Source organism: Mobula hypostoma, chromosome 1, assembly GCF_963921235.1.
Source record: "Mobula hypostoma chromosome 1, sMobHyp1.1, whole genome shotgun sequence".
NCBI classification, from domain to species: domain Eukaryota; kingdom Metazoa; phylum Chordata; class Chondrichthyes; order Myliobatiformes; family Myliobatidae; genus Mobula; species Mobula hypostoma.
The window spans coordinates 28,677,430-28,702,711 of record NC_086097.1 but is presented as its reverse complement, the minus strand read 5'-3'; the positions used below and the strand labels follow the sequence as shown (position 1 = coordinate 28,702,711).

General features: G+C 44.7%; 1 protein-coding gene across 1 annotated transcript in view; it reads left to right on the top strand.

Moving 5' to 3' along the window:
• The window catches only part of LOC134345040 (protein Daple-like), a 255,263-nt gene that overhangs the window by 14,199 nt on the left and 215,782 nt on the right, over positions 1 to 25,282 (top strand). The window contains exon 3 of the mRNA XM_063045180.1: positions 17,175 to 17,283. Within this exon, the coding sequence (XP_062901250.1) occupies positions 17,175 to 17,283 (109 nt within the window). The remainder of the gene's footprint in view (positions 1 to 17,174; positions 17,284 to 25,282) is intronic.

The window sequence follows — 25,282 nt, the reverse complement described above, 5'->3', positions numbered from 1 at the left end:
ATGATAAAAGTAGTGGTGGAGGGGTGGGTTAGTGATGGAGGTGTTGATCAGCCTTACTGTTTAGGGAAAGTAACTTTTTGAGTCTGATTGTCCTGGTGTAGATGCAACGTAGCCTCCTCCCTGGTGTGAGTGGGACAGACAGTCCACAAACAGGGTGGGTGGGATCCTTCATGATGTTACTGGCCCTTTAACCAACACCTTTCTGTCTATATGTCCTTGATGGTGGGTAGCCTGGTGCTGGTGATGCATTGGGCAGTTCTGACTACCCGTTGCAGAGCCTTCCTGTCCACTGCAGTGCGGTCGGATGCTCTCTACTGTGCACCTGTAGATTGTTATGAGTATAGATGTGCATAGTCCAGCTCTCTTCAACCTCCTCGGAAAGCAGAGGCATCGGTGAGCTTTCCTGACTGTGTAGGATGCATTCTGGGACCGTGAGAGGTTGTGCGAGATGTGCCCTCTGAGGAGTCTGAAACTGCTTGCAGTTTCCACTGCTGTTTCACCAATGTAAAGAGGGCTTGAGTGGTGCAAGTTCTGATATTAAATCAATTCCAGTACCAATTGGAAATATTTGGAGTCGCAGTAATGTTGCAGCTAGCATGATGCTTTATGGGTCGGAAGATCAAGGTTCAATTCCCTGATGCAATTCAATTCACTGTAAGGAGTTTGTAAGTTCTCCCTATGACCGCATGGGTTTTCTGTGAGTGCTCTGCTTTCCTCCAGCATTCCAGAGACGTGTGGGTTAGGGTTAGTGATTTGTGGCCGTGCCATGTTGCCACCAGAAGTGCAGTGACACTTGTGGGCACACCCTTGGACTGCAGTGGTTGTGATGCAAGTGATGTCCTGTATGGCAAATAAAGCTAACATTAATAGAGTCATAGAAAAGTACAGTGCAAAAACAGGCCCTTTGGTCCATGCCGAACCGTTTAAACTCCCCAGTCCCATCGACTTGCACCTGGACCATACCCCTCCATACCCCTCCCATCCATGTACCTATCCAAACTTCTCTTGAACATTGAAATCGAGCTCGCATGCACCACTTGTGCTGGCAGTTGGTTCCACACACTTACGCCCCTCTGAGTAAAGAAGATTCCACTCATGTTCCCCTTAAACATTTCACCTTTCACCCCTAATCCAGGACCTCTGATTGTAGTCCCACCCAATCTCAGTGGAAAAAGCCTGCTTGCATTTACCCTATCTATACCCTTGATGATTTTGTAGACCTCTAACAAATCTCCTCTCAATTTTCTACATTCCAAGGAATAAAGTCCTAAACTATTCAAATTTTCCTTATAACTCCAGTCCTCCAGACCCGGCAACATACTTGTAAATTTTCTCTGTATAGTTTTTTTTCCTGTAGGTAGGTGACCAAAACTACACAAAATACTCCAAATTAGGTCTCACCAACGTCTTATACAACTTCAACATAACATCTTATTCCTATACTCAGTACTTTGATTTATGAAGCCCAACGTGTCAAAAGATTTCTTTATGACCCTGTCAGCCTGTGATGCTGTTTTCAATTAATTATGGACCTGTATTCCCAGATCCCTTTGCTTTACCACACTCCTCACTGCCCTACCTTTCAGTGTGTAAGCCCTACCCTGTTTGGTCCTACTGAAGTGCAAAACCTCACACTTGCCTGCATTAAATTCCACCTGCCATTTTTCAGCTATTTTTCTAGCTTGTTCAGATCCTGCTGCAAGCTCTGATAGCCTTCCTTGCTGTCCTGTACACCCCCCAATCTCGATGTCAACACAAATTTGCTGATCCAGTTGACTACATTATCACCTAGATTGCTGATGTAGATGACAAACAACAATAGACTTGGTGCTGATCCCAGTGGGACTCCACTAGTCACAGGCCTCCAGTCAAAGAAGCAGCCACCTACTACCACTCTGCCACTCTGTGGCTTCTCCTACAAAGCCAACGTCTAATCCAATTTACTACTTCATCTTGAATGCTGAGCAACTGAAACTTCTTGACCAATCTCAAATGCCTAGCTAAAGTCCATGTGGACACCATCCACTGTCTTGCTTTCATCCACTTTCCTGGTAACTTCCTTGAAAAAGTTTGATTAGACATGACCTACCACACACTATCCCTAATCAGTCCCTGTCCATCCAAATACTCATTTTTTCTGGACCTTTGGAATACATTCCAATGCTGATTTCAGACTGAATGGCCTATAATTTCCTGGTTTATTTTTAGAGCCTTTCTTAAATAGTGGAGCAACATTAGATAGCCTCCAAACCTCACCTGTCACTGAGGATGATTTAAGTATCTGTGCCAGGGCTCCTGCAATTTCTGTACTTGCCTCCCACAGCATCCAAGGGAACACCTTGTCAGGCCCTGGGAATTTATCCACCCTCTGTAAACTGCTCAGGGTCCATGACCTCACTACTCTTTTGCCTCACTTCTATAGACTCTGTCCATCTCCTGAGTACATACAAACACAAAAAAATCCATTCAGGATCTCCCCGTCTCTTTAGGCTCCATTTATGGATTACCATTCTGATTTTCCAGAGAACTAACTTTGTCCCTTGCAATCCTTTTGCTCTTAACATATGTAGAGAATCCCTTAAGATTCTCTTTAATCTTGTCTGCTAGAGCAGCGGTCCCCAACCACCGGGCCGCAAAGCATGTGCTACCGGGCTGTGAGGAAACGATATGATCTGGCGATATGAGTCAGCTGCACCTTTCTTCATTCCCTGTCACGCCCACTGTTGAGCCATTACGCACGCGAGGTCATTACCCACGTGTCATCCATGTCAGCGCGGGAAGGAGATCAACTCCTCCAGCTTGCAAATTACAGCGGGCTGAAAAGTATGTTTGACATAACATCTCTGCCGGCATTCTGGATCAAAGTCAAGGCTGAATATCTTGAAATAGCCATGAAAGCACTGGAAACGTTGCTTCCATTTCCAACATCATATCTCTGCAATGAATGCAACGAAAACTAAATTGCGGAATAGACTGGACATAAGGAACCCCCTTCGAGTATCGTCGTCTGCCGTCACCCTTCGATAGGACCGTCTTGTTGCAGGGAAACAAGCCCAGGGCTCCCACTGTTTCAGCAGTATTGGTGTGTTGCAATGATTTTATATGTTCATACGGGGAAAATATGCGCTGTGTGTTTAATATCCAAACGTTACTTAAAATATTATGATGCTATTGACTTATTATATAACCATATAACAATTACAGCACGGAAACAGGCCATCTCTGCCCTTCTAGTCCGTGCTGAACGCTACTCTCACCTAGTCCCACCGACCTGCACTCAGCCCATAACCTTCCATTCCTTTCCTGTCCATATACCTATCCAATTTTTCTTTAAATGATAATATCGAACCTGCCCCTACCACTTCTACTGGAAGTTCGTTCAACACTTCAAGCTCCCCTGATAATTGACTTATCACTATATTCATTCGAGGAAAATATGCGCTGTGTGTTTAATATTAAATTTGTTAGATAAACCCTTTTAGAAACAAAATTGAGTATATTAGCCACTTATCACCTATATTCCGGTCGTGATTAATCCCTCCCCCCCCACCCCGGAACAGAATCGCCAAAAACGATTTGTAGAGAAAAATCGGCATGTACGCGCATGTGCACTGGTGCCCGCGCACGGCTTCATGGACATTGTAGTCTTAACGGGGTAAACCCAACATATTGGACTGCTACTCTTGTCCGTCGACAACCGTATCACACCACCCTCCCCCCTCGCCAGTCGGCCGGTCCGCAAGAATATTGTCAATAATAAACCGGTCCGCAGTGCAAAAAAGGTTGGGGAGCCCCGTGCTAGAGCAACCTCATGCCTCCTTTTAGCTGTCCTGTTTTCTTCCTTTGTGTTCTTTTGCATTTCTTGTACTCCATAAGTACCACATTTTTTCCTACTTGCCTATACCTGCTATGCACCTCCTTTTTGTTTTCTCTTAACCTGTGCCTCAATATCTCTTGAAAACCAAGGTTCCCTATACTTGCTATCTTTACCTCTTATTCTGTCAGGCACACGTAAGCTTTGTACTCTCAAAATTTCATTTTTGGAGGCCTCCACTTACAAGTACACCTTGGCCAGAAAACGGCCTGTCCCAATCCACACTTGCCATATCATTTCTGATACCTTCAAAATTGGCCTTTGTCCAAATTAGAATCTCAACCCATGGACCAGACCTATATTTTTGCATATTTACTTTGAAACTAATGGCATCGTGGTCACTAGATGCAAAGTGTTCCCCCGCACAAACTTCTGTCCCCTGCCCTGTCTCATTCCCTAACAGCAGATCCACTATCATCCACTCTCTCTTTGGGACTACTTCATACTGACTAAGGAAGCTTCCCTAAGCGCATTTGACAAATTTTATCCCATCGTCTTTTTATAGTATGGGATTGCAATAGTCTGCGATTTCTCTACAGATTTGTTCCTCTAAATCTCGCAGACTGTCAGGTGGTCTGTAATATATCCCCCTTAACACATTAACCTGGTCACACCTTTATTATTCCTCAGTTCCACCCATAAAGCCTTACTCGACGAGTTCTCCAATCTGTCCTGTCTGAGCATTGCCATGACATTTTCCTTGACCAGGAAAGCTACCCCTCTTCCTATAATCCCTCCCACTCTAAGCAGTAGAGTCCCAGAAGATTGAGCTACCAGTCCTGTCCCTCCTGCAACCAACTCTCATTAATGGCTACAATGTCATAATTCCAGGTGATAATCCATGCCCCGGGCTCATCTGCCTTTCCTACAATACTACTTGCATTGAAATATATGCAACTCTGAACGTTAAAGTTCAAACTCAATTTTATTATCAGAGTACATATATGTCACCGCGTACAACCCTGAGATTCATTTTCCTCCGGGCATACTCAGCAGCTCTTTAGAATAGTGACTACAACAGGATCAATGAAAAATCAACCAGAGTGCGAACGACAACAAACTGTGCGAATGCAAATATAAACAAATAGCAGTAAATAATGAGAACATGAAATAACAAGATAGAGTCCTTAAAGTGAGATTGTTGGTTGTGGGAACATCTTAATGGATGGACAGGTGGGTGTAGTTATCCCCTTTTGTTCCAGAGCCTAATGGTTGAGAGGTAGTAACTGTTCTTGAACCTGGTGGTGTGAGTCCTGAGGATCTTGTACCTGTTACCTGATGGCAGCAGAGAGAGAAAAACATGGCCTAGGTGGTAAGGATCTTGGATAATGGATGCTGCTTTTCTACGGCAATGTATCATGTAGATGTGCTCAATGTTTGGGAGGGTTTTACCCATGATGTACTGGGCCAAAACCTCTACTTTTTAGACCATAAGACAAAGGAGCAGAAGTCGGCCATTTGGCCCATCGAGTCTGCTCCGCCATTTTATCATGAGCTGATCCATTCTCCTATTTAGTCCCACTCCCCCGCCTTCTCACTATAACCTTTGATGCCCTGGCTACTCAGATACCTATCAATCTCTGCCAATACACCCAATGACTTGGCCTCCACTGCCGCCCGTGGCTACCAAATAGTTTTCCATTTAAGGACATTGGTGATTCCATGCCAGGCTGTATTGCAGCTGGCCAGTACACTCTTCACTACACATCTAGCAAAATTTTTCATGTCATACCTAATCTACACAGACTCCTAAGGAAATAGAGGTGCTGATGTGCTTCCTTCGCAACTGCATTTACATGCTAAGTATAGACCAGTTCCTATGAAATAGTAACACCCACGACTTAAGGTGGCTGATCCTCCCCACCACGATCCTCCGATGAGAACTGGTTCATGGACCTCTGCTTCCCCTCTCCTGAAGTCTACAATCAGTTGCTTGGTCTTGCTGACATTGAATGAGAGATTGTTGTTGTGACACCACTCAGTCAGATTTTCCATCTCCTTCCTGTATGCTGATTCTTCATCCCCTTTGTCACAGCCCACAACAGGGGTGTCATCACTAAAATTGAGTATGGTGTGGGAGCTGTACTTAGCCTCATAGTCATAGGTATCTCTGTGTTATTACACAGTCGTTAGTTGCACCAAGCTCGACCTCAGGATTCCTGATTTTGTTTGAGGTCCTAACAGCATTTGTCTTCACAACCTCTCCACTATTTGTTCTGGCGCTCTGGTTCCCATTCCCCGTGCAGCATTCACAAACCTTCCTACTAGGATATTAGTCTCCATCCAGTTCAGGTGCAAACTGTCTCTTCCGTACAGGTCCCACCTTCCCTGGAAGAGAAACTAATATTCCAAAATTCTGACACCTTCCTCCTTAGCTACATATAATCTTCCTGTATCTGGCCTCACGAGCGCATGGCACAGGTAGCAATCGTCATATCACAAGTTTGGAGGTGCTGTCCTTTAACTCAGCACCAAACTCCCTGAACTCAATTTGCAGAACCTCATCACTCATCCTACCCATGTCATTGGTACCTACATGGACCGTGACCTCTGGCTGTTCACTTAAGAATGCTGAGGACTCGATCCGAGATGTCTCAGACCCTGGCACCCAGGAGGCAACATGCCATCCGGCAGTCTCGTTCTCGTCCACAGAATCTCCTTTCTGTTCCCCTAACTAACAGTTCCCCTATTGCCACAGCTCATCTCTTCTGTACCCTTCCCTTCTGAGTCAGAGAGACCTGACTGCTGTGATTTTCTTCTATTGGGTCACCCCCACCCTCCTGACAGTTGTTGAGGGGGGTGGCCACAGGGGTACTCTGCACTGGCTGTTTAACCCCTCAACCCGCCTGTCTGTCACACAGTCCCCTGTAACCTGTACCTTGGATGTAACTGCCTCTCTATATGTCCAACCTATCACCCCCTCAGCCTCCTGGATGATCCCTGCTAACTCCCCGCTCTACGTGAACAGCTACATTGCCCAGTGTGAGGCTAAGTAATGCACTGTCCCTCCGTGGTCTGTCTATATACTGTCAAAGTTTTAGTAAGGTACTGCATTTCTATAGTATTTGCAGTTTATGAACTTGGAGCATTCTGAAGCTGTTACTGTCAGTGAAGAAACAAAAGAAATTCTGCGGATGCTGGAAATCCCAGCAGCACACACAAAATGCTGGAGGAACTTGGCAGGCCAGGCAGCATCTATGGAAAGGTTCAAGCTGAAACCCTTTGGCAGGACTATTGAAAGGTTTCGGCCCAAAACATCGACTGCACTCTTTTCCTCCATGCTGCCTGGCCTGCTGAGTTCCTCCAGCATTTTGTGACTGTCAGTGAAGTGCAGTTTGAAGAACAGTACAGGTCAACTTGCCTACAATGTTTTGCTGACCTTTTAACTTGTTTCAAGATCCATCCGGCCCTCCCCTCCTACATAGCCCCCTATTTTCCCCATTTTTCTTTCATCCATGTGCCTACCTAAAAGCTTCCTAATTGTCCCTGACGTATCTTCCTCTGCCCCCACCACTGACAGCACATTCCACGCACCCAGCACACTCTCTCCTCCCCCCTCCCCCCCCATTACTTTTCTTCAATCACCTTAAAATTATGTTCTCTGTGAAGCGGTTCTGGCTGTCCACTCTCTCTGTTCCTCTTATTACCTGTATACCTCTATCAAGGTGTTGGCGCACCGTCTATATCGAGAGTGGCTCAGCTGTGGGGTCACTGGTTCAGCTCTCAGCTTGCATACAACGTGAAACAGGACAGGCCTTTCAGCCCACGATATTATGCTGACCTTTTAACCTATTCCCTTCCCTCCCACATAACCCCCCCCATTTCTCTCTCATCTGTGTAGCAGCCTCTTAAGTGTCCCTAATGAATCTGCCTCTACCAAATTTGGCAATGTAAACACAAATATTTCAAATGTCTTTTTTTTGCCTGAGGTTAGTCCCAGGGTTAACCTCATTGGAAGTGAACTTTCTCTGTGTGACTATAGAAGGATTCATTTTTTTGTTTGTGTAAATGGTGGGTTTATTTGCTGGGAACGGCTCTGTAAATAATGTTGGTGAGAAGTACAAAGGGTTTATTGTCAGTTTTTTTTGGAGGGGGGGACATGGCTCTGATCCTCAGACTGGTTAGCAATTCACTGAGCTGTTTAGAGAATTAATGGCTGTTGTCTAGTGACTTGAATCGAGGCCATCCACTGCAGCCTGTCCAGAGGATTAGTTATCAAGTCCTGCACTTCACGTCTCGAAGTATTTTGTGCGAGCTCGGGAGATCTGGGCTTCTGTGCACATACGTCACCAGAAGCTATAACAGAGGTTCAAAGAAAAGGCAGGGTAGGGAGTGGGGGGGGGGGAATGTTGGCTTGTATGTTAGAGAGTGCAAGACAAAAAGAAGGAAATTATATTTCAGTCATCTGCGGCTTTGGCCAAAACTCATCGGGGGAACTGTGATTACCACACTGCCCTGGAAGGCTCGGGATAGACTGAGGCCAGATTTCCTGGGATCAGTTTCCAATCTCCGGATATCTAGCAGAACTTCACAGTCGAGTTTGCTGCCATGTGCAGAAGTACAGGGGTATAGAGAACTTACTTGCTGCAGCATCAAGGCATGTAACATCATGTCAGCAACATTCACAAAGAAACAAGCTATACACAAGTTTTCAAGAAAGGTCACAGTTAGAGCAAAAAACAAACTCAGTGTTGGTGCAACGTGATCAAATTGTTGCTAAACTGGAGTGAGTTAAGGTTTTGCCGGTCGGTTCAATGCATTCCTGCTTGTCATGGAATGATTTCTAAGGTGAAGAGCACTGCGGGCTTTGACACACCAAATTACAGCTTCTAAGGTTCAGAGATGCCTAAAATCATATGCAGGTTGTTTTGGTCATTGTAGAACAGCCTCACGCAACATGCCGAAGGAACTCAGCAAGTCAGGCGGCGTCTATGGAGGAGAATGAGCAGTCAACATTTCGGGCCAGGACCCTTCATCAGAACTGGAAAGGAGGGGCCTAGAATAGGAGGTGAGGGGAGGGGAAGGAGTAGAAGCTGGCACGTGACAGGTGAGCCCAGCTGAGGGGGAAGGTAGGTGCATGGGGGAGTGGAGCACAACCATCTACACCATGGAGGACAACTCAAAAAGACAGTGCGTCAAGAAGGTGGCCCCTATTATTAAGAACCCTCGCCATCCAGGACTTGTCCTCTTCTCGTCAATACCACCTAGAAGTTCGAAAATGCACACTCAACTTTTTAGGATGAGCTGCTTTCTCTCCACCTTCATATTTCTGAGCGGTCCATGAACACTAACTCGCTTTTTTGCTCTATTTATCTAATACTTATTATATTTTTTTTCTTTTTTTTTTGGCGTGTGCCTGCGTGCATGTGAGTCTGTGCGTGTCCGTGCGTGCGTCTGTGATGATGTCTTTTTCATGGCTTTTACAAGGCGCGGAGCGAGAGGGAGACTGTGTGGACCGCCACTCTTCACACAGACATTTTCACAGTATTTTCCCTTCTCCCTCGACACTCAACCCGGCACGGATGGAAAGCGTACTCAGGAGTGGACCCGGCTGGTTTCGAACCCGGGAACCTCCGCTCCCAGGTCTGGCGCCAATGTCATTGCCCCACCAGCCGGCCCACTTATTATATTTCTTATTGTATTGTGGTGTACCGCTGCCGCAAAATTCAAAACCTGTCAGAGAAAATAAACCAGATTCTGATATTATAGAACACGACAGCACGAAGCAGGCCCTTCGACTCATCTAGTCCATGCTGAACTGTTTTGTCTAGTCCCTCGCAGTCACATCCTGTGCTGACAGGCAAGTGCAGGGTTCAGTCTCGCTGAGAGACCTTCCGATTTCAGCCAGCACTGAACTCGACTTCCCATCCAAAGTCCAAAGCACAGTTAATCTATTGATCATTTTAAACGAGATAGCGATACATGGTAATGTTGCCATAAAATTTGTTGCTTTATAATGAAAGCTCACCGCTAATACAAAGGATAGAGAGACAGTTGGTAAATTGGTTTATTATTGCAGTGTGTTCCAAGGTACAATGTATCTCAGCCATGCAGATTATTTCATTACAACAGTGCTTTGAGGCAGTACAAGGGAAGCAATGCAGAATGAGGGGTTGCAGTTACAGAGGAAGTGTAAGCAGTAAGGTGCAAGACCACCGTGAGGTATATTGTGAGGTCAAGAGTCCATCTCATCTTGCTAGTGGGCTGTTCAGTACTAGCAGAGTGCAGATTAGAGAGTCTTGTGAGCTAGGAGTTTTCTCTCTGGAGTTAGGGAGGATGAGAGGTGGCTTGATAGGAGTGCACAAGGATTCATTGGACAACCAGAGACTTTTACCAGGATGGAAATGGCTTTTATAAGGAGGCATAACTCTAAAGTGTTGGGAGGAAAAGATGGGGAAGATGTCAAAGGTAGGTGTTTTTTAACACAGATTAGTAGATGTGTGGAATACACTGCAGGGACGGTGGTAGAGGCAGATTAATTAGGGATGTTTAAGATAGTCATACGTAAGCACATAGATGAATGGAAAGATTCGATTGATCTTGGAGGAGGTTACCACATTGCTGTACTGACGAAGGGTCTCGGCCGGAAACATCATCTGTACCTCTTTCTAGAGATGCTGCCTGGCCTGCTGCGTTCACCAGCAACTTTTATGTGTGTTGTCTGCTCCTATGTATTATGGTTTAATGATAAATATGATTTTGAGGCACAGGTATAATAAAGAACTTGCAGCAGCATCACAGTCATATAGATGAAGAGAATACACAGAAAATATAAATTATACACAGAATTACACCATACAGTGACAGGGAAACCTGTGGAAAAACGACACCTTATTGCAAAGGAAAACAAATACAGGACTGAAGACAAGTCCATGGTGGTGTGAGGAGGTCAGTTGAGTGCTGTTGCTGAGGTAGGGTTTGGGTTGTACAGATTGGTTCAGAAACCTGGTGTTTGTGGGAAAGTAGCTTTTGCTGAACCAAAGGGCTGTATTAGGCCATTCGGCCCATCAGATCTGCTCTGCCATTCCATCACGGCTGATTTATTATCCCACTCAACCCCATTTTCCTGCCTTCTTACAGTAAACTGACGCCTTTAATAAGACCATTATGCTGAGCTACGTTCCCATCTCTCTGGCGTGAGACTCAAACCCGCAACCTCCTGGTCCAGAGGAGAGAGTGCTACTGGTTGACTCAGGGCTGACATCGTCATTGCTGTGATTTAATAAACTTCAATGGGAGCTCCTTTTGCCCAGGCTCATTACCAGGGGACACTTGCACCGTGGGGGTGGGGGTTGGGGTTGCAGGGAGCATCACTGAAGGAACAGTGGATAATCGAGTTCCCAATTAGATGAGGCATTAGCGCACACTGACCTCAGTAGAACAATGCCCTACCAGTCTCTTCTAGCACTAGTTAGTGCTGGTGTCTGCAGCTGTTCCTCAGGCATACTGACAGCTGATTGCAGACTCAGCTTCTGTCAGTTTAATTTCATACGTGTATGCAGTTGCCTATCTGTGTCAACACCTTTCAGTAATTAATGTCTGCAGGGGAACAGGACTCAGAACACTGACTACTGATGTGTCAAAGCACCAAGTGAATGGTGCCCAGGAAGCTTTGATTTTTAACCCTTGAGATGACCCCTGGGCTGTTTTAATTTGTTTCAGTATAACTTTTTTGAAGGGTTAGATTGAGGTAAGACATGGGAGCAGAAATAGGCCATTCAGCTCATTGAGTAAGCCCCTCCATTCTATCAAGGTTGATCTATGTTCCCTCTCAACCCCATTCTCCTGCCTTTTCCCCGTAACCTTTGACACTCTGACTAATGAAGAACCCATCAACCTCCACTTTAAATATACCCAGTGACTTGGCCTCCACAGCTGTCTGTAGTGATGAATTCCACAGATTCACCACCCTCTGGCTAAAGAAATTATAGTTAATGAACTTCTGTCTGTAGTGCTATACCATTGAGCTGGTGATGTGAGTTCAAATCCCACCATGGTATCTCTAACGTGTGGTATTCATTAAAAAATTATTTATGATTTATTGAGTGACAAATCATTGGATTGTGCTAAAGAAAAGTCTGCTTTAGTGGAGAGTATCTACACTACCTGGACTGCACTTTCTCTGTAACTGTAACACTATATTCCACATTCAATTCCCAACCTTTTTACTCTGTCATCTTCCCCCTTTCTCCCCAGTCCTGAAGAAGGTACTCGGCTTGAAACGTCAACTGTCTGTTCATTTCCATAGATGCTACCCGATCTGCTGAGTTACTCCAACATTTTGTGTGTGTAGCTTTGGATTTCCAGTATCTGCAGAATCTCTCGTATTTATGATTTGCTGCTCCACTGTAAAATCTCTTCGAGGGTTGCCTATCCTGAAAAAGGTTTAAATTTCTTCGGGTGTTCAATGAGACCCTCTCTCACTGTTCCCCCTCTGCACCTTTTAACTAACTCTCTTTGCCTCCCCCCCCCCCACACCTTTTTATTTTGGCATCTTCTCCCTTCCTTTCCAGTCCTAAAAAGTCGGCTTGAAACATCGACTGTTTCTTCATTTTCATGGATGCTACCTGATGTGCTGAGGATTGTTCTGTATGGATGTCATGCCAAACAAAGCTTTTCACTGTTTACGCGACAGTAAGCCAATTACCATATGTGACTTCAAACCCACCCAAGTGATTATTCTGAGCATGGCATTCAGTTTTAGGGCAATGGGTTGGGGGAAGGGTAAATGCTAGTGGTGCCAACAGGGTACATTTTTTCCCACAAACTTTTCAGATTGTCTTTTTAGAATGGGTGATCAAAGTGCTTGAAGCTGTTAAATTCGGAATCAGAATTATTTTTACTGACGTATGATGAGTCCTGTTGAATGGTCTCAGACCAAAAATTTGACTGCTTATTCCCCACTATGGATGCTGCCTCACTTGTTAAGACCCTCCAGCATTGTGCGTGCGCGTGTGTGTGCGCGTGTGTGTGTGTGTGTGTGTGTGTGTGCGTGCGTGTCTGAAGCTTTCTAGCATTGGCAGAATCTCTTGTGTTTATGGCGTGAAATGTGTTGTTTTGCAGCAGCAATACAAGGCCAGACATAAAATTGACAACAAGTTACAGAAATACACCCACAGTGCATTTTTTTAAAAAAAAAGTTAGCTAGTGTTCATGGGTTCATAAACCATTCAGAAATCTGACGACAGAGGAGAAGAAACTGTTCATAAATCACCAAGTGTGAATCTCCAGGCACCTGTACCTTGCTAGTAACAAAAAGAGGGCATACTCCCAATGGTGAGGGCCCTCAGAGGTGGGGAGGGTTGTGCCCGTGACTGGTTTGATAACCTTTTCAGGCGAGGCATCAAATCAAGGATTAACTTTATTTTATATTTTATATATATTTGTGGTAGAAATTTGCTGTGCTGCGTTGGTCAAGGCATGACATGCAGCAAAAAAAAACGACATTCAGCAATTGTACAGAATCCAGACATTATTACTGAACAACACACATGAAATGCTGACGGAACTCAGCAGGCCAGGCAGCATCTAGAAAAAGTGTACAGTTGACAAAGGCTTTTGGCCCGAAATGTCGACTGTACTTTTTTCCATTGATGCTGCCTTTTGTTGCTGTGTTCCTCCAGCATTTTGTGTGTGTTGCTCGGATTTCTAGCATCTGCAGATTTTCTCTTGTTTGTGATTATTACTGAGCAAAAAAGAGTGCAGGGCAAGCCTCCAAAACATGAGGCTGTGACCGCCATCTTCACTCATCCTCAACGTAGAATTGTTGAGGGTAATGCAGTGTACTTCTGCAGGGTTTTAGATAAGGTTTCATATAATTGGCATGGCGGCAGACCAGAGCATGTGGCATAGGAGGGACAGAATGGATACTAAGTTGGCTTTGCAACAGACAGCAGAGCATGGTGAAAGTTTGTTTCTTGGACAGGAGGAAATTCAGTAATGCTGTGTTGCAGCGGTTAAAAGTTGGAACTGTTGCTTTAATAACTTGGGAGTGCAAGCAACAATTTCTGAATTTGCAAAACAACACACAATTTGCATTATAATGAGCGGAAAGAGGGACGGTAACGGCAGCAGGATATAAATAGGCTGGTGGAATGGGCAGATGTGTGGCAGCTGGAGTTTAATGTCAATGAATGTGAGGTGATGTATCTGGAATTTAGCAATGCAGCACGGATTTCAGGCTTCTGTACCTCCTGCCCGATTGTAGCAGCAAGAAGATGGCTTGGCCAGGATGGTGGGAAACTTTAGATGATGGATGTTGCCTTTTTGAGGCAGTGCCTCCTGTAGATACTGCTGATGGTGGGGGGGGGGGTGTCTGTGATGTATTAGATAGAGCCCATTACTCTATGTGGATTCTTGAGTTCCTGTGTATTTGAGTTTTGTAATCCCAGAAGTTCCCAATCTTTGAAGGTGCAGTCTTTGCCCCAGCTCCCCCTCCAAATCTTTGGCCATTGATTGAAGAGAATGGGACACTGATTGATAGAGTGACAGAATCACAACCAGGTTCATTATCACTGACATGTGTCATAAAATCTGTTGTTATTGTGGCAGCAAAACAGCGCAATACTATAATGCACAAACCCGAGGAAATCTGCAGATGCTGGAATTTCAAGCAACACGCATAAAAATTGCTAGTGAACGCAAGGGTCTGACGAAGGGTCTCGGTCCAAAAAGTCGACTGTACCGCTTCCTATAGATGCTGCCTGGCCTGCTGCGTTCACCAGCAATATTTATGCGTGTTGCAATACTATAATACTTCAGTCCAGATGAAAGATCTCGGCCCAAAATATGGAATATTTATTCCTTTCCTTGGATGCTGCTTGACATGCAGAGTTACTCCAGCATGTTGTATGGGTTGCTATAATACTCTGATGGTGGAAGGGAGACTGTGTATCTTCAGATTCCTGATGGTAGTAATGAGAGGAAAGCATATCCTGGGTGGTGGAAGTCCTTACTAATGCATGCCATCTTTTTGGGGCATCGCCTACTGAAGACACCCTTGCAGGTGGAGAGGCCAGTGCCATGATGGACCTGGCTGAGTTTATAACTCTGCAGGTTTTGCATTGAGCATCGGTGTCTCCCGTCTTCATACCAGGTGGTGATGCAACCAGTTAGAACGCTTGAGGTAGGGATCTGCTGTACCAAATTTCCTCAAACTCTTAATGAAATATAGCCTCTGGAGTTCCTCCTTCGGGATTGCCTCAGCATATTGGGCACAGGATAGGTCTTCAGAGATATGGACACCCAGGAATTTGAAACTGCTCACTCTTTGCACTGCCGAACCTGCGAAGAGGACTGGTGTGTGTTGAAGAAAACAGGATGAGTGACTTGGTGATGGTTGTGAACGGGAGAGAAGGTTCGACTTTTTCCATGTTGTAACAATTGAGTGGCATCATTACTAAATTGGCAGGTTGCTGATGCACCTTGTCGAGTGTTAGTGGGGGGAGCGTTCAGTGGGGGATGGGACCAATGGGTGTGTTCTGAGAGCTGCCATTGACTGATGAGCTGATTGCCCTCCCACTGTGTTGTAAGGAAACATGAGACAGTGTTAGCATGTGGCGCCTTCAAAGCCAGATGGGAAAAGGAGATTAGATTCCTCAGTTTGTGCCACCCGTGCATTCACAGTGGTACATTAGTGTTAGTTAATGAATAACACAGCAGCAAACACTGACAGGGCTGTGGTTTCACTAGGAGTTGAACTCTTGGACATGCTGAGTTTAAGACAAAAAGGATTCCTCCCCCTGTCTCTATAGATTCACTGTGCACATTTTTTTTAAAAAAGTGTCAACCCTTCTATTACTCAGTTTTTATAATCATCCTTACTTTTATTGGGAATGAGCTCATGGTTTGATTTAATCACAAAGCAGAAGAGATGGAGCAAGTTCCATTTTACTCTGGGAGGGGTGGGTGCCTGGAATGCTCTGCTGGGGGCAGTGGTGGAGGCAGATGTGACGGAGACTGGTAGACCCAAGAATATGTGGTGAATGGAGGGATATTGTCTAGGCAGAAAGGATTAATTCAGTTAGGCATTTAATTACTAGCCAATTAGTTTGGTACAACTTGGTGGGCCAATGGGCTTGCTCCTGTGTAAAGTTCAAAGTAAAATTTATTATCAGAATACACGTATGCCAACACATACAACCCTGAGATCTTTTTCCTCCTGACATACTCAGCAAATCTACAGAAGAGTATCTGTGAACTGTGCAAATGCAAATATAAATACAAGGGGTAATTGATAAATTCATAGCCTAAGGTAGAAGGAGTCAATTTTAGGAAACCTAGCACATTTATTTTTCAACATAGACCCCTCCTACATTTACACACTTAGTCCAGTGGCCATGGAGCAAATGGATCCCTTCTTTATAGAAGTTGGTGTCTTGGACCTCCAGAAAGTGGTCCACAGCAAGGGTGATTGATAAGTTCGTGGCCTAAGGTAGAAAGAGATGAGTTATACAGCTCTCATTACATGCACGTGCAGTTCAACTCTCTGAGTGATTATGCAGAAAGTTTGAAGTTAATAACTCATCTCCTTCTACCTTAGGCCACAAACTTTTCAATCACCCCTCATAAGTAGCAATGGGGTGAGATCATTGCTTGTGGGAACACCAGGAATAGAATGAGTGTAGAGGAACTTCAAGAGTCTGATGTTTGAGGGGTAATAACTGTTCTTGAACCTGATGGTGCGAGGCCTGAGGCACCTGTATCTTCTACCTGATGACAGCAGCAAGAAAGGAGCATCGGCTGGCTGGTGAGGATCTTTGATTATGGGATGCTGGTTTTCCATGGCAACGTTTCATGTAGATGTGCTCAATGTGCACAGTTAAGATTATAAAGATTACTTTTAAGATATAAATTGGATTTATTTGTCACAGCTAATTGAAACATAGTGTGAGATGCACTGTTTGTAACAAGGATGTGCTGTAGGGCAGCCTGAAGTGTTGTCATGCTTCCAGCATCAACATTGCCCTAACCCTAACGCACACTAACCCTGACCTGTGCATCTTCGGAACGTGGGAGGAAACCTACACAGTCACTGGGAAAACGTACAAACTCGTTACAGACAGCATTAGGAACTGAACCGCAGTCTTGCAGCTGCCACTGTAAAGCGTTACATTAACTGCTACATAGTACTGTTCTACGTTCTAAATACACTTAGTTGGAAAATAAGAAATAAAAATGGAATGCTGGAAACACTTATCGGACCAGGTGGGCAGTGTCTTTGGAGAGAGAATTGGAAGTGAAGTGTCAGATTGTTGGAACTGAGTTTTAATGATATTTCTGTTCTTTCTCCCTGTTTTAGAGACCCAAGACCAACAAATCAAAGAGTCAACAAGCATGTCAACAATGATGTCAACTTGCGTATTCAGAACCTGACCATATTAGTCAGGCACATAAAGAACTACTACCAGGTACGTGGCTGCACCCAGCTTCCTGCCTACTGTGGTTTTATCTTTAGAAGGGATTGAAGATACTAGTTCTCTCTGTTCACAGCTTCTCTCTCAACCCCCAACCATTTCCTGTTGTGCCGCTTGTCGTCATTTTGAGACTCAATGTGTCTATTTGCTGGTTATTTTTAATGAGCTGGTTTTTTTTTTAACAGACCACGTTTGTCACCCAACATTGTACAGTGTGTTGACTAAATTATATTACCGAAATTCACTGGTTACTTGAGAAGCTTTGTGTATAGGATTACATCTCTATAGCACTCCCTCGGGCAATATAAATGTGTGCCATCTTAGAGATATCTTAAGATACAAAAATTTATCTGTAGGGGCATGTCTCTGCAGGAGTGAACTGAAAGGTCACACAGAGCTGGTGTTCAAAGTAATAGGTGATTGATTAAACACTGGTACGGACCAGGAGACCAGCCAAAGCTCATTATCTGAGAATGAATTTGGTACAACTTTTACATTCTCCATTGATGAGATTACTAGTAAAACTACATTTTGATAACAGGATGTCACTACAAGAAGACTTAATCAGGTAACAGACTAGGTCCCGATTACAAAATAAAATGATTATCCACAGGTCTACCAATAAATCCAGTTTTCAATTACAACAATGGTTGCACACTGCTGCATTCCATGTCTGTACTTCTAGGCTTTGTCTGCATTTCCCTGTTAACACATCAGCACAATCTGCATCCTTATTTACTAGTTATTAGCCCTTGTTATTCTCTGCTCTACACCATCTCCATCACAATTTCCCTCCCCCAAGGGAAGGGGAAATATGTACCCATCTTTGAGATATCTTAAGATCCCTTAAGATACAAGAGTCCAAACACAAAATGCTAGAGGAACTCAGCAGGTCAGGCAGCATCTATAGAGAGGAATAAACAGTCAATCTTTCAGACTGGGACCTTTCATCAGCAGCAGTGGAGAAAGAGAGTGGGGAGAAGCCAGATGGGGGAGGGGACGGAATGCAAGCTGGAAGGCGATAGGTGAGTCTGGGTGAGGGTGTGGGAGGTGGGGGTGGGTGATGTGAGAAGCTGGGAGAGGATAGGTGGAAAAGGTAAAGAGCTGAAGAAGGAGAATCTAATAGGAGAGGAGAGTGGACCATGGGCGGAAGGGAAGGAGGAGGGGCTCTAGAGCAAGTGGTGGGCAGGTGAGGAGATAGTTTCTATCCCCTAAGAGAATATAAAGGGATGCTCTTCTTTGAGCTATCTGAAGGTCTCTTCAGATTCAAAACTTTATCGAAAAGAATGGTCTCCGTTGCACGTTTCCTTTTCCTAAGGGAATATAAAATTGTGCCCGCCTCTTGCCATGGAGAATAAGAGGCCCAGGCTCATGTTCCAGCAATTCTGCTTCCCGGATGCCTGTGACTTCTGTACAGCCTGGAGTCTCTACTTTCTCCCAGTGCAGAAGATCAGCACACAACAACAAAGCCAGTTCAGGAGGAGTAACTGAATGAGGGATTTACAGTTCTCCGGAGTATGGACCTTGTATATCTTCTGTTTAGTCCTCATCGCCTTTGCATGTTGTCATGAGGTGACTTGCTGGCCAAAACCCTCTCAGACGTGAGGACTCCGTTTTTACTTGTAGTTGGGACTCATGCTGGCATCTTTGTTGCTCAGAATCAATTGTCAGTTACTTACTCTTCTCAGGCTGGAGGAGCAACACCTCATATTCCATCTGGGTGGACGTTGATTTCTCCTATTTCTGGTAACTTCTCCCCCCTCTCCCTTGTCTCTTTTTCCACTCCCCATTCTGGCTCTCTCACCTGTTCATCGCCTCCTCTGGTGCCTCTCCTCTTTCCCTTTCTCCTATGGTCCACTCTCTTCTCTCATATTCCTCCTTTTTCAGCTCTTTACCTTTTCTACCTATCACCTTCCAGCTTTTTACTTCATCCCTGTCCCCCACCCAACCACCTTTCCCCACACCTGGTCTCGACTATCATTTGCCAGTTTGTATTCCTTTCCCACCCACCACCCTATCCTGGCTTCTTCCCCCTTCCTTTCCAGTCCTGATGAAGGGTCTCGGCCTAAACAGTCAAATGTTTACTCAACTCCATAGGTGCTGCTCGACCAGCTGAGTTCCTTCAGCGTTCTGTGTGTGCTGCTCTGGATTTCCAGCATCTGGAGAATCTCTTGTCAGATAGTTTGCCTTGTGTTGGATGAAACCAGGACCATTAGTGTTGAAGCAAGCAGTCAAGAAAGAACTCACTGAGGGATTAATGTGGGAGTTCGGGAAGCAGCCTGAATTGTTGCTTCATCGTTGTGGTATTTTTATTTTTACTTTAGTGATACAACATGGACTAGGCCCTAAGGGCCCTTTGACCTTTGCTGCCCCAGCAACCCCACAGCCCCAATTAACCCTAAGCTAATCACGGGACAATTTGCAATGACCAACTAACCTATGTGGTAGGTCTTTGGATTGTGGGTGGAAACCGGAGCACCTGGGGAAAGCCTGTGCATTCCACGGGGAGGACGTACGGGGACTCCTTACAGAACGGCACTGGAATTGAACTCTGAATTCCAGAATGGCCCGACCTGTAATAGCAGTGCACTACCAGCTACAGTACTGTACCGCCCACATACCGTGGTGTGTGTTGTTGAGAGTCCTGGGGCACATTTTCCTCTGGATATTTGAAATAAAGCCTGAAAATGTTCAAGTTTATTGTTGTCATAGGCAGATACATACAGGGTATAAATGTTATAAAGTTAACTTAAAGTATACAACTTAACTTAAAGTTAACAGGCTATAAAGTTAACTTACTGCAGCAGCACAGTGGATTACAAGATGACAACAAATATAAGCTAATGTAAACTTAAATTGGCATATAGTCATCCGTCTCGTGAGACCATGGATTTGCGCCTTGGAAGGTTTCCAGGACGCAGGCCTGGGCAAGGTTGTATGGAAGACCAGCAGTTGCCCATGCTGCAAGTCTCCCCTCTCCACACCATCGATGTTGATCAAGGGAAGGGCATTAGGACCCATACAGCTTGGCACCGGTGTCGTCACAGAGCAATGTGTGGTTAAGTGCCTTGCTCAAGGACACAACATGCTGCCTCAGCCAAGGCTCGAACTAGCGACCTTCAGATCCCTAGACCAATGCCTTAACCACCTGGCCACGCGCCAACATAATTGGCATAAATTATCCAGAATTTATGTGTTTGAAAATGAACAATAAAACAATGAGAGGGCAACACACACACACACAAAACACTGGAGGAACTCAGCAGGTCAGGCAGAATTCAAAGAGACTCTGCAATGGAGCAGCAAACCATAAGCACCTGATGAAGAGTCTTGGCCTGAAACATCGACTTTTTATTCTCCTCCGTAAATGTTGCAGGACTGTGTTCCTCCTGAATTTTAGGTGATACACAAGACCAGGTGAAGGAGGGAAGGTGGGTGGGTGGGGAGAGGGGTGAAGTAAGAAGCTGAGAGGTGATAGGTTGATTGGTCAGGGTATGAAGGGATTCAGAGCAAAGGCAGGAGATTGGGGCTGGAGGAAAATTGCGTCAGCTGTGATGAAATAGCGGAGCAGACTTGATGGGCCAAATGGCCCAATTCTGCTCCTATATCTTATGGTCTTATGGTGACACCAGTGAGAGGGAAGGTGGGTGGATAGCGGAGGGGCGGGGGATGAAGTCAGAAGCCGTCAGGTGATAGGTGGAAGAGGTAAAGGGCTGAAGAAGGAGGAATCTAATAGGCGAGGAGAGTGAACCATAGGAGAAAGAGGAGGAGGGGGGAACCAGAGGGGCGGTGATGGGCAGGTGAGGAGAAGAGAAGATCTGAGAGGGTAACCAGAATGGGGAATGGAAAAAGAGAGAAGGGGAAGAGGGGAAGAAATTACTGGGAGTTGGAGAAGTCGATGTTCAGTGGTGATCACACCTCAAAAAGGAGTTATGATATTTGTAGAGCAGTTTTGTGTTGTTGAGTCTGGGAAATGTTACTGGAATGCTGGTCTTGTTTTTTGAAGGTGCACAGTGTAATAAAATGACTGTGATGATGTCCTCATGGGGCTGGGCACAAGTAACTGGATAATCAATGGGAAGTAACAAAGCCTCAGTGTTTACCATTGCTCCAAGTGGCTGGCCGCTTAAATGGCTTATTTGCATTCTGGAAGTCTATAATGAGACTGATGCTTCTATTATGAAACTGTTGTTTGCAGGAAATTGCTGCTTCTGGTTTGTTAGTCGCTGTGTTGACTGCTTGGCATGCCTCTTCCTCTGTGCAGACAGCTGTAGCCACATAATTGGAGTAAAGAGATCGGCTCGGCCCATGCATGCTGGCACTGGGATCTCACATCGAAGAGCTTTGGAGTTTATTCCACTTCAGTGAATTCCATTGGGTTCAGTGCCACAGTTAACTCAGCATTTGTGGGTTACCAAGTTTATCAGGGCTAAACGTTTCCTCTCACAATTAAGATTAGTTTTCCATCCTGTAAAGGTTCACATCTTCCAACCTTTCCGGCAGGAGACCGATGTCATAAACAAGGAATTACCTTCAAATCTCTTGTTCCTACTCACCTTACAGAACTCCTCCTATAAAGTCAGAGTCATATAACATGGAAACAAGCCTTTCAGCCCATCTGGTCCATGCCAACTAGGGTCCCATCCAACACACATAAAAGTCAAGAAGGGTCTCGGCTTGAAACGTCGACTGTACCTCTTTCTAGAGATGCTGCCTGGCCTGCTGTGTTCACCAGCAACTTTGATGTGTGTTGCTTGAAATTCCAGCATCTGCAGATTTCCTTGCGTTTAGGATCCCATCCAAGCTGTTCTGTTTGGTATTGGTTTATTATTATCGTATGTACCAAGATGAAATAAAAATCTCGTCTTACTGTGCATAATGTATGTACAGATCCAATCATTACACAGTGCAGAATAAAGTGCAACAGCTACTGAAAAAGTGCGCTGCAGTTAAATTATAAAGTGCAAGATAACAATGAAGTAAATTGTGAGGTCAAGAGCCCATCTCACCATACAAGTCCGTCCAAGAGTACATGCTTTTGGATTTTGTATCTCCCGCCTGAGGGGAGAAGAGAGAATGCCCAGGATGTGTGGGGCTCTTGATTATGTTGACTGATTTACTGAGATAGCAAGCAGTTTTTGTTCGATGATAAGATCAGGCACAATATACCCAGCTGCTGAAAACTAACGAAAAAGTGCAATGTGGGTAAATGATAAAGTGCAAGATCATAAGATTATTTGGCCTGTATCCCTCTAAACCTCTCCAAGTACCGGTCCAGGTGCCTTTTGAACATTATACCTATTATTTTGATATTCAATAAGATTATAAAGCTGATCTTGACCACAACTCCACTTGGCCTCCTTGGGATTTGTGTTCTTTCTCACTTGTGTCTAGTAAGCAACTACTGATCTGAGTTTTAAAGAACTAGTTGAGTTGACGTCACATTCTTTGAAGGAATAAACAAAATCAACATTACTGGATTAAGCAAAATGCAGAAAATCCTGGCAAAGCTCAAAGTCAGACAGCATTTTAGTCATAGTGTATTACAGCACAGAAACACGCCCTTTATCAAATCTCCCCTTGTGCTCCTGTGTTTCTGGGGAGAGAAGAGGGGGTAGGTGGGGCCTTTTATGTTGACTGATTTTCTGAGGCAGCGAGAAGTATAGATGGCGTCTGTGGAGGAGAGGCCGGTTTCCGTAATAAAGGCTGGTTCTGTCCTGCTCTCTTGTGAGATATTCAGCTGGCAGTGTTTCTGCTTCATCCTCTTCTGCTGTGAAACCCAGATTATGTTCCACCTTCAAAAGTGAGAAGCTATTTAGTCATTTCACATCGACTTCCTGTGTAATAGATCTCTCAGAAGCACAGAGTTTTAAGCCGTTTGTGGCTCATGGCATTTACCCTGTAAACATATGCTAATGAGCTGAGAAGCTTTTATTGAGCCTCTCTTTTTCCCCAAAGTTCTAAAAGTTCAAAGTAAATTTATTATCGAAGTACATATATGTCACCATATACAACACTGAGATTCATTTTTTTGCGGGCATACTCAATAAACAGTAAACAGAATCAATGAAGGATGCACCCAATAGTGGAGACAAATAACCAATGTGCAAAAAACAACAAACTTTGCAAATATAAAAAAAAGAAATAATAATAATAATAAATAAATAAGCAATAAATATCAAGAACATGAGATGAAGAGTCCTTGAAAGTGAGTCCATAAGTTGTGGGAATAGTTCAGTGATGGGGTGAGTGAAGTTATCCCCGCTGGTTTAAGATCCTGATGGTTGAGGGGTAATAACTGTTCCTGTACCTGGCAGTGTGAGTCCTGAGGCTCCTGTACCTTCTTCCTGATGGTAGCAGTGAGAAGAGAGTGTGATTTCGGTGGTGGAGGTCCCTGATGATGGATGCTGCTTTCCTGCAATAGTGCTCCGTGTAGTTATGCTCAGTGGTGGGGGCGCCTTTACTTGTGATGAGCTGGGCTGTATCCACTACTTTTTGTAGGATTTTCCATTCAAGGGATTTGGTGTTTCCATACCAGGCTGTGACGCAACCAGTCAATATATTCTCCACCACACATCTGTAGAAGATAGTCTAAATTTTAGATGTCATGCTGAATCTTTGCAAACTTCTAGGGAAGCAGAGGCTTTCTTTCTAACTGCATTTAAATGCAGGGTGTCGGCTCAGTGATGTGAATACAGCATGTTTTCTGCTGGGGAGGATGGTGAGCTAGTTATACAGAGTTGTAGAGCGCTGCACACAGCAACAGGCCTTTTGGGCCATCTAGTCTATGCTGAAATGTTGTCGTGCCTGGTCCCATCGATCTGCACCTCCATAACCCTCCCATCCATGTACGTACCCAGACTTCGCTTAAATGTTGCAGTCAAACCTGCATCCACTACTTCCACTGACCACACCCGCAGCACCCTCTGAGTGTAGAAGTCCCACCCTTGGGTTCCCCTTAACTCATGACCTCTAATTTTAGTCTCATCCAACCTCAGTGGAAAAAGCCTGCTTGCATTTACCCTATCTATACCCCTCATAATTTTGTATACCTCTATCAATTCTTCCCTCATTCTCTTACGCTCCAGAGAATAAAATCATAACCTATTCAGCCTTTCCCTAAACTTTGGGTTCTCAATTCCTAGCACATGATTATAAATTTTTTCTGTGCTCTTTCAATCTTATTTGTAAGGAGCTGGTGGTAGACCTGAGGAGAGCTAAGGTACCGGTGATCCCTGTTTCCATCCAGGGGATCAGTGTGGTGGAGGATTACAAATACCTGGGGATACGAGTTGACAATAAACTGGACTGGTCAAAGAACACTGAGGCTGTCTACAAGAAGGGTCAGAGCCGTCTCTATTTCCTGAGGAGACTGAGGTCCTTTAACATCTGCCAGACGATGCTGAGGATGTTCTACGAGTCTCTGGTGGCCAGTGCTATCATGTTTGCTGTTGTGTGCTGGGGCAGCAGGCTGAGGATAGCAGAAACCAACAGAATCAACAAACTCATTCATAAGGCCAATGAAGTTGTGGGGATGGAACTGGACTCTCTGATGGTGGTGTCTGAAAAGAGGATGCTGTCCAAGTTGCATGCCATCTTGGACAATGTCTCCCATCTACTACATAATGTACTGGGTGGGCACAGGAGTACATTCAGCCAGAGACTCATCCCACCAAGATGCAACACAGAGCGTCATAGGAAGTCATTCCTGCCTGTGGCCATCAAACTTTACAACTCCTCCCTTGGAGGGTCAGACACCCTGAGCCAATAGGCTGGTCCTGGACTTATTTCCTGGCATAATTTACATATTACTATTTAACTATTTATGGTTTTATTACTATTTATTATTTATGGTGCAACTGTAACAAAAACCAATTTCCCCCGGGATTCAATAAAGTATGTCTATGTCTAGTCTATGTCTATGTATATTTCCTGTAGGTAGGTGACCAGAACTGCACACAATACCCCAAATTTCACAAATGTCTTGTACTCC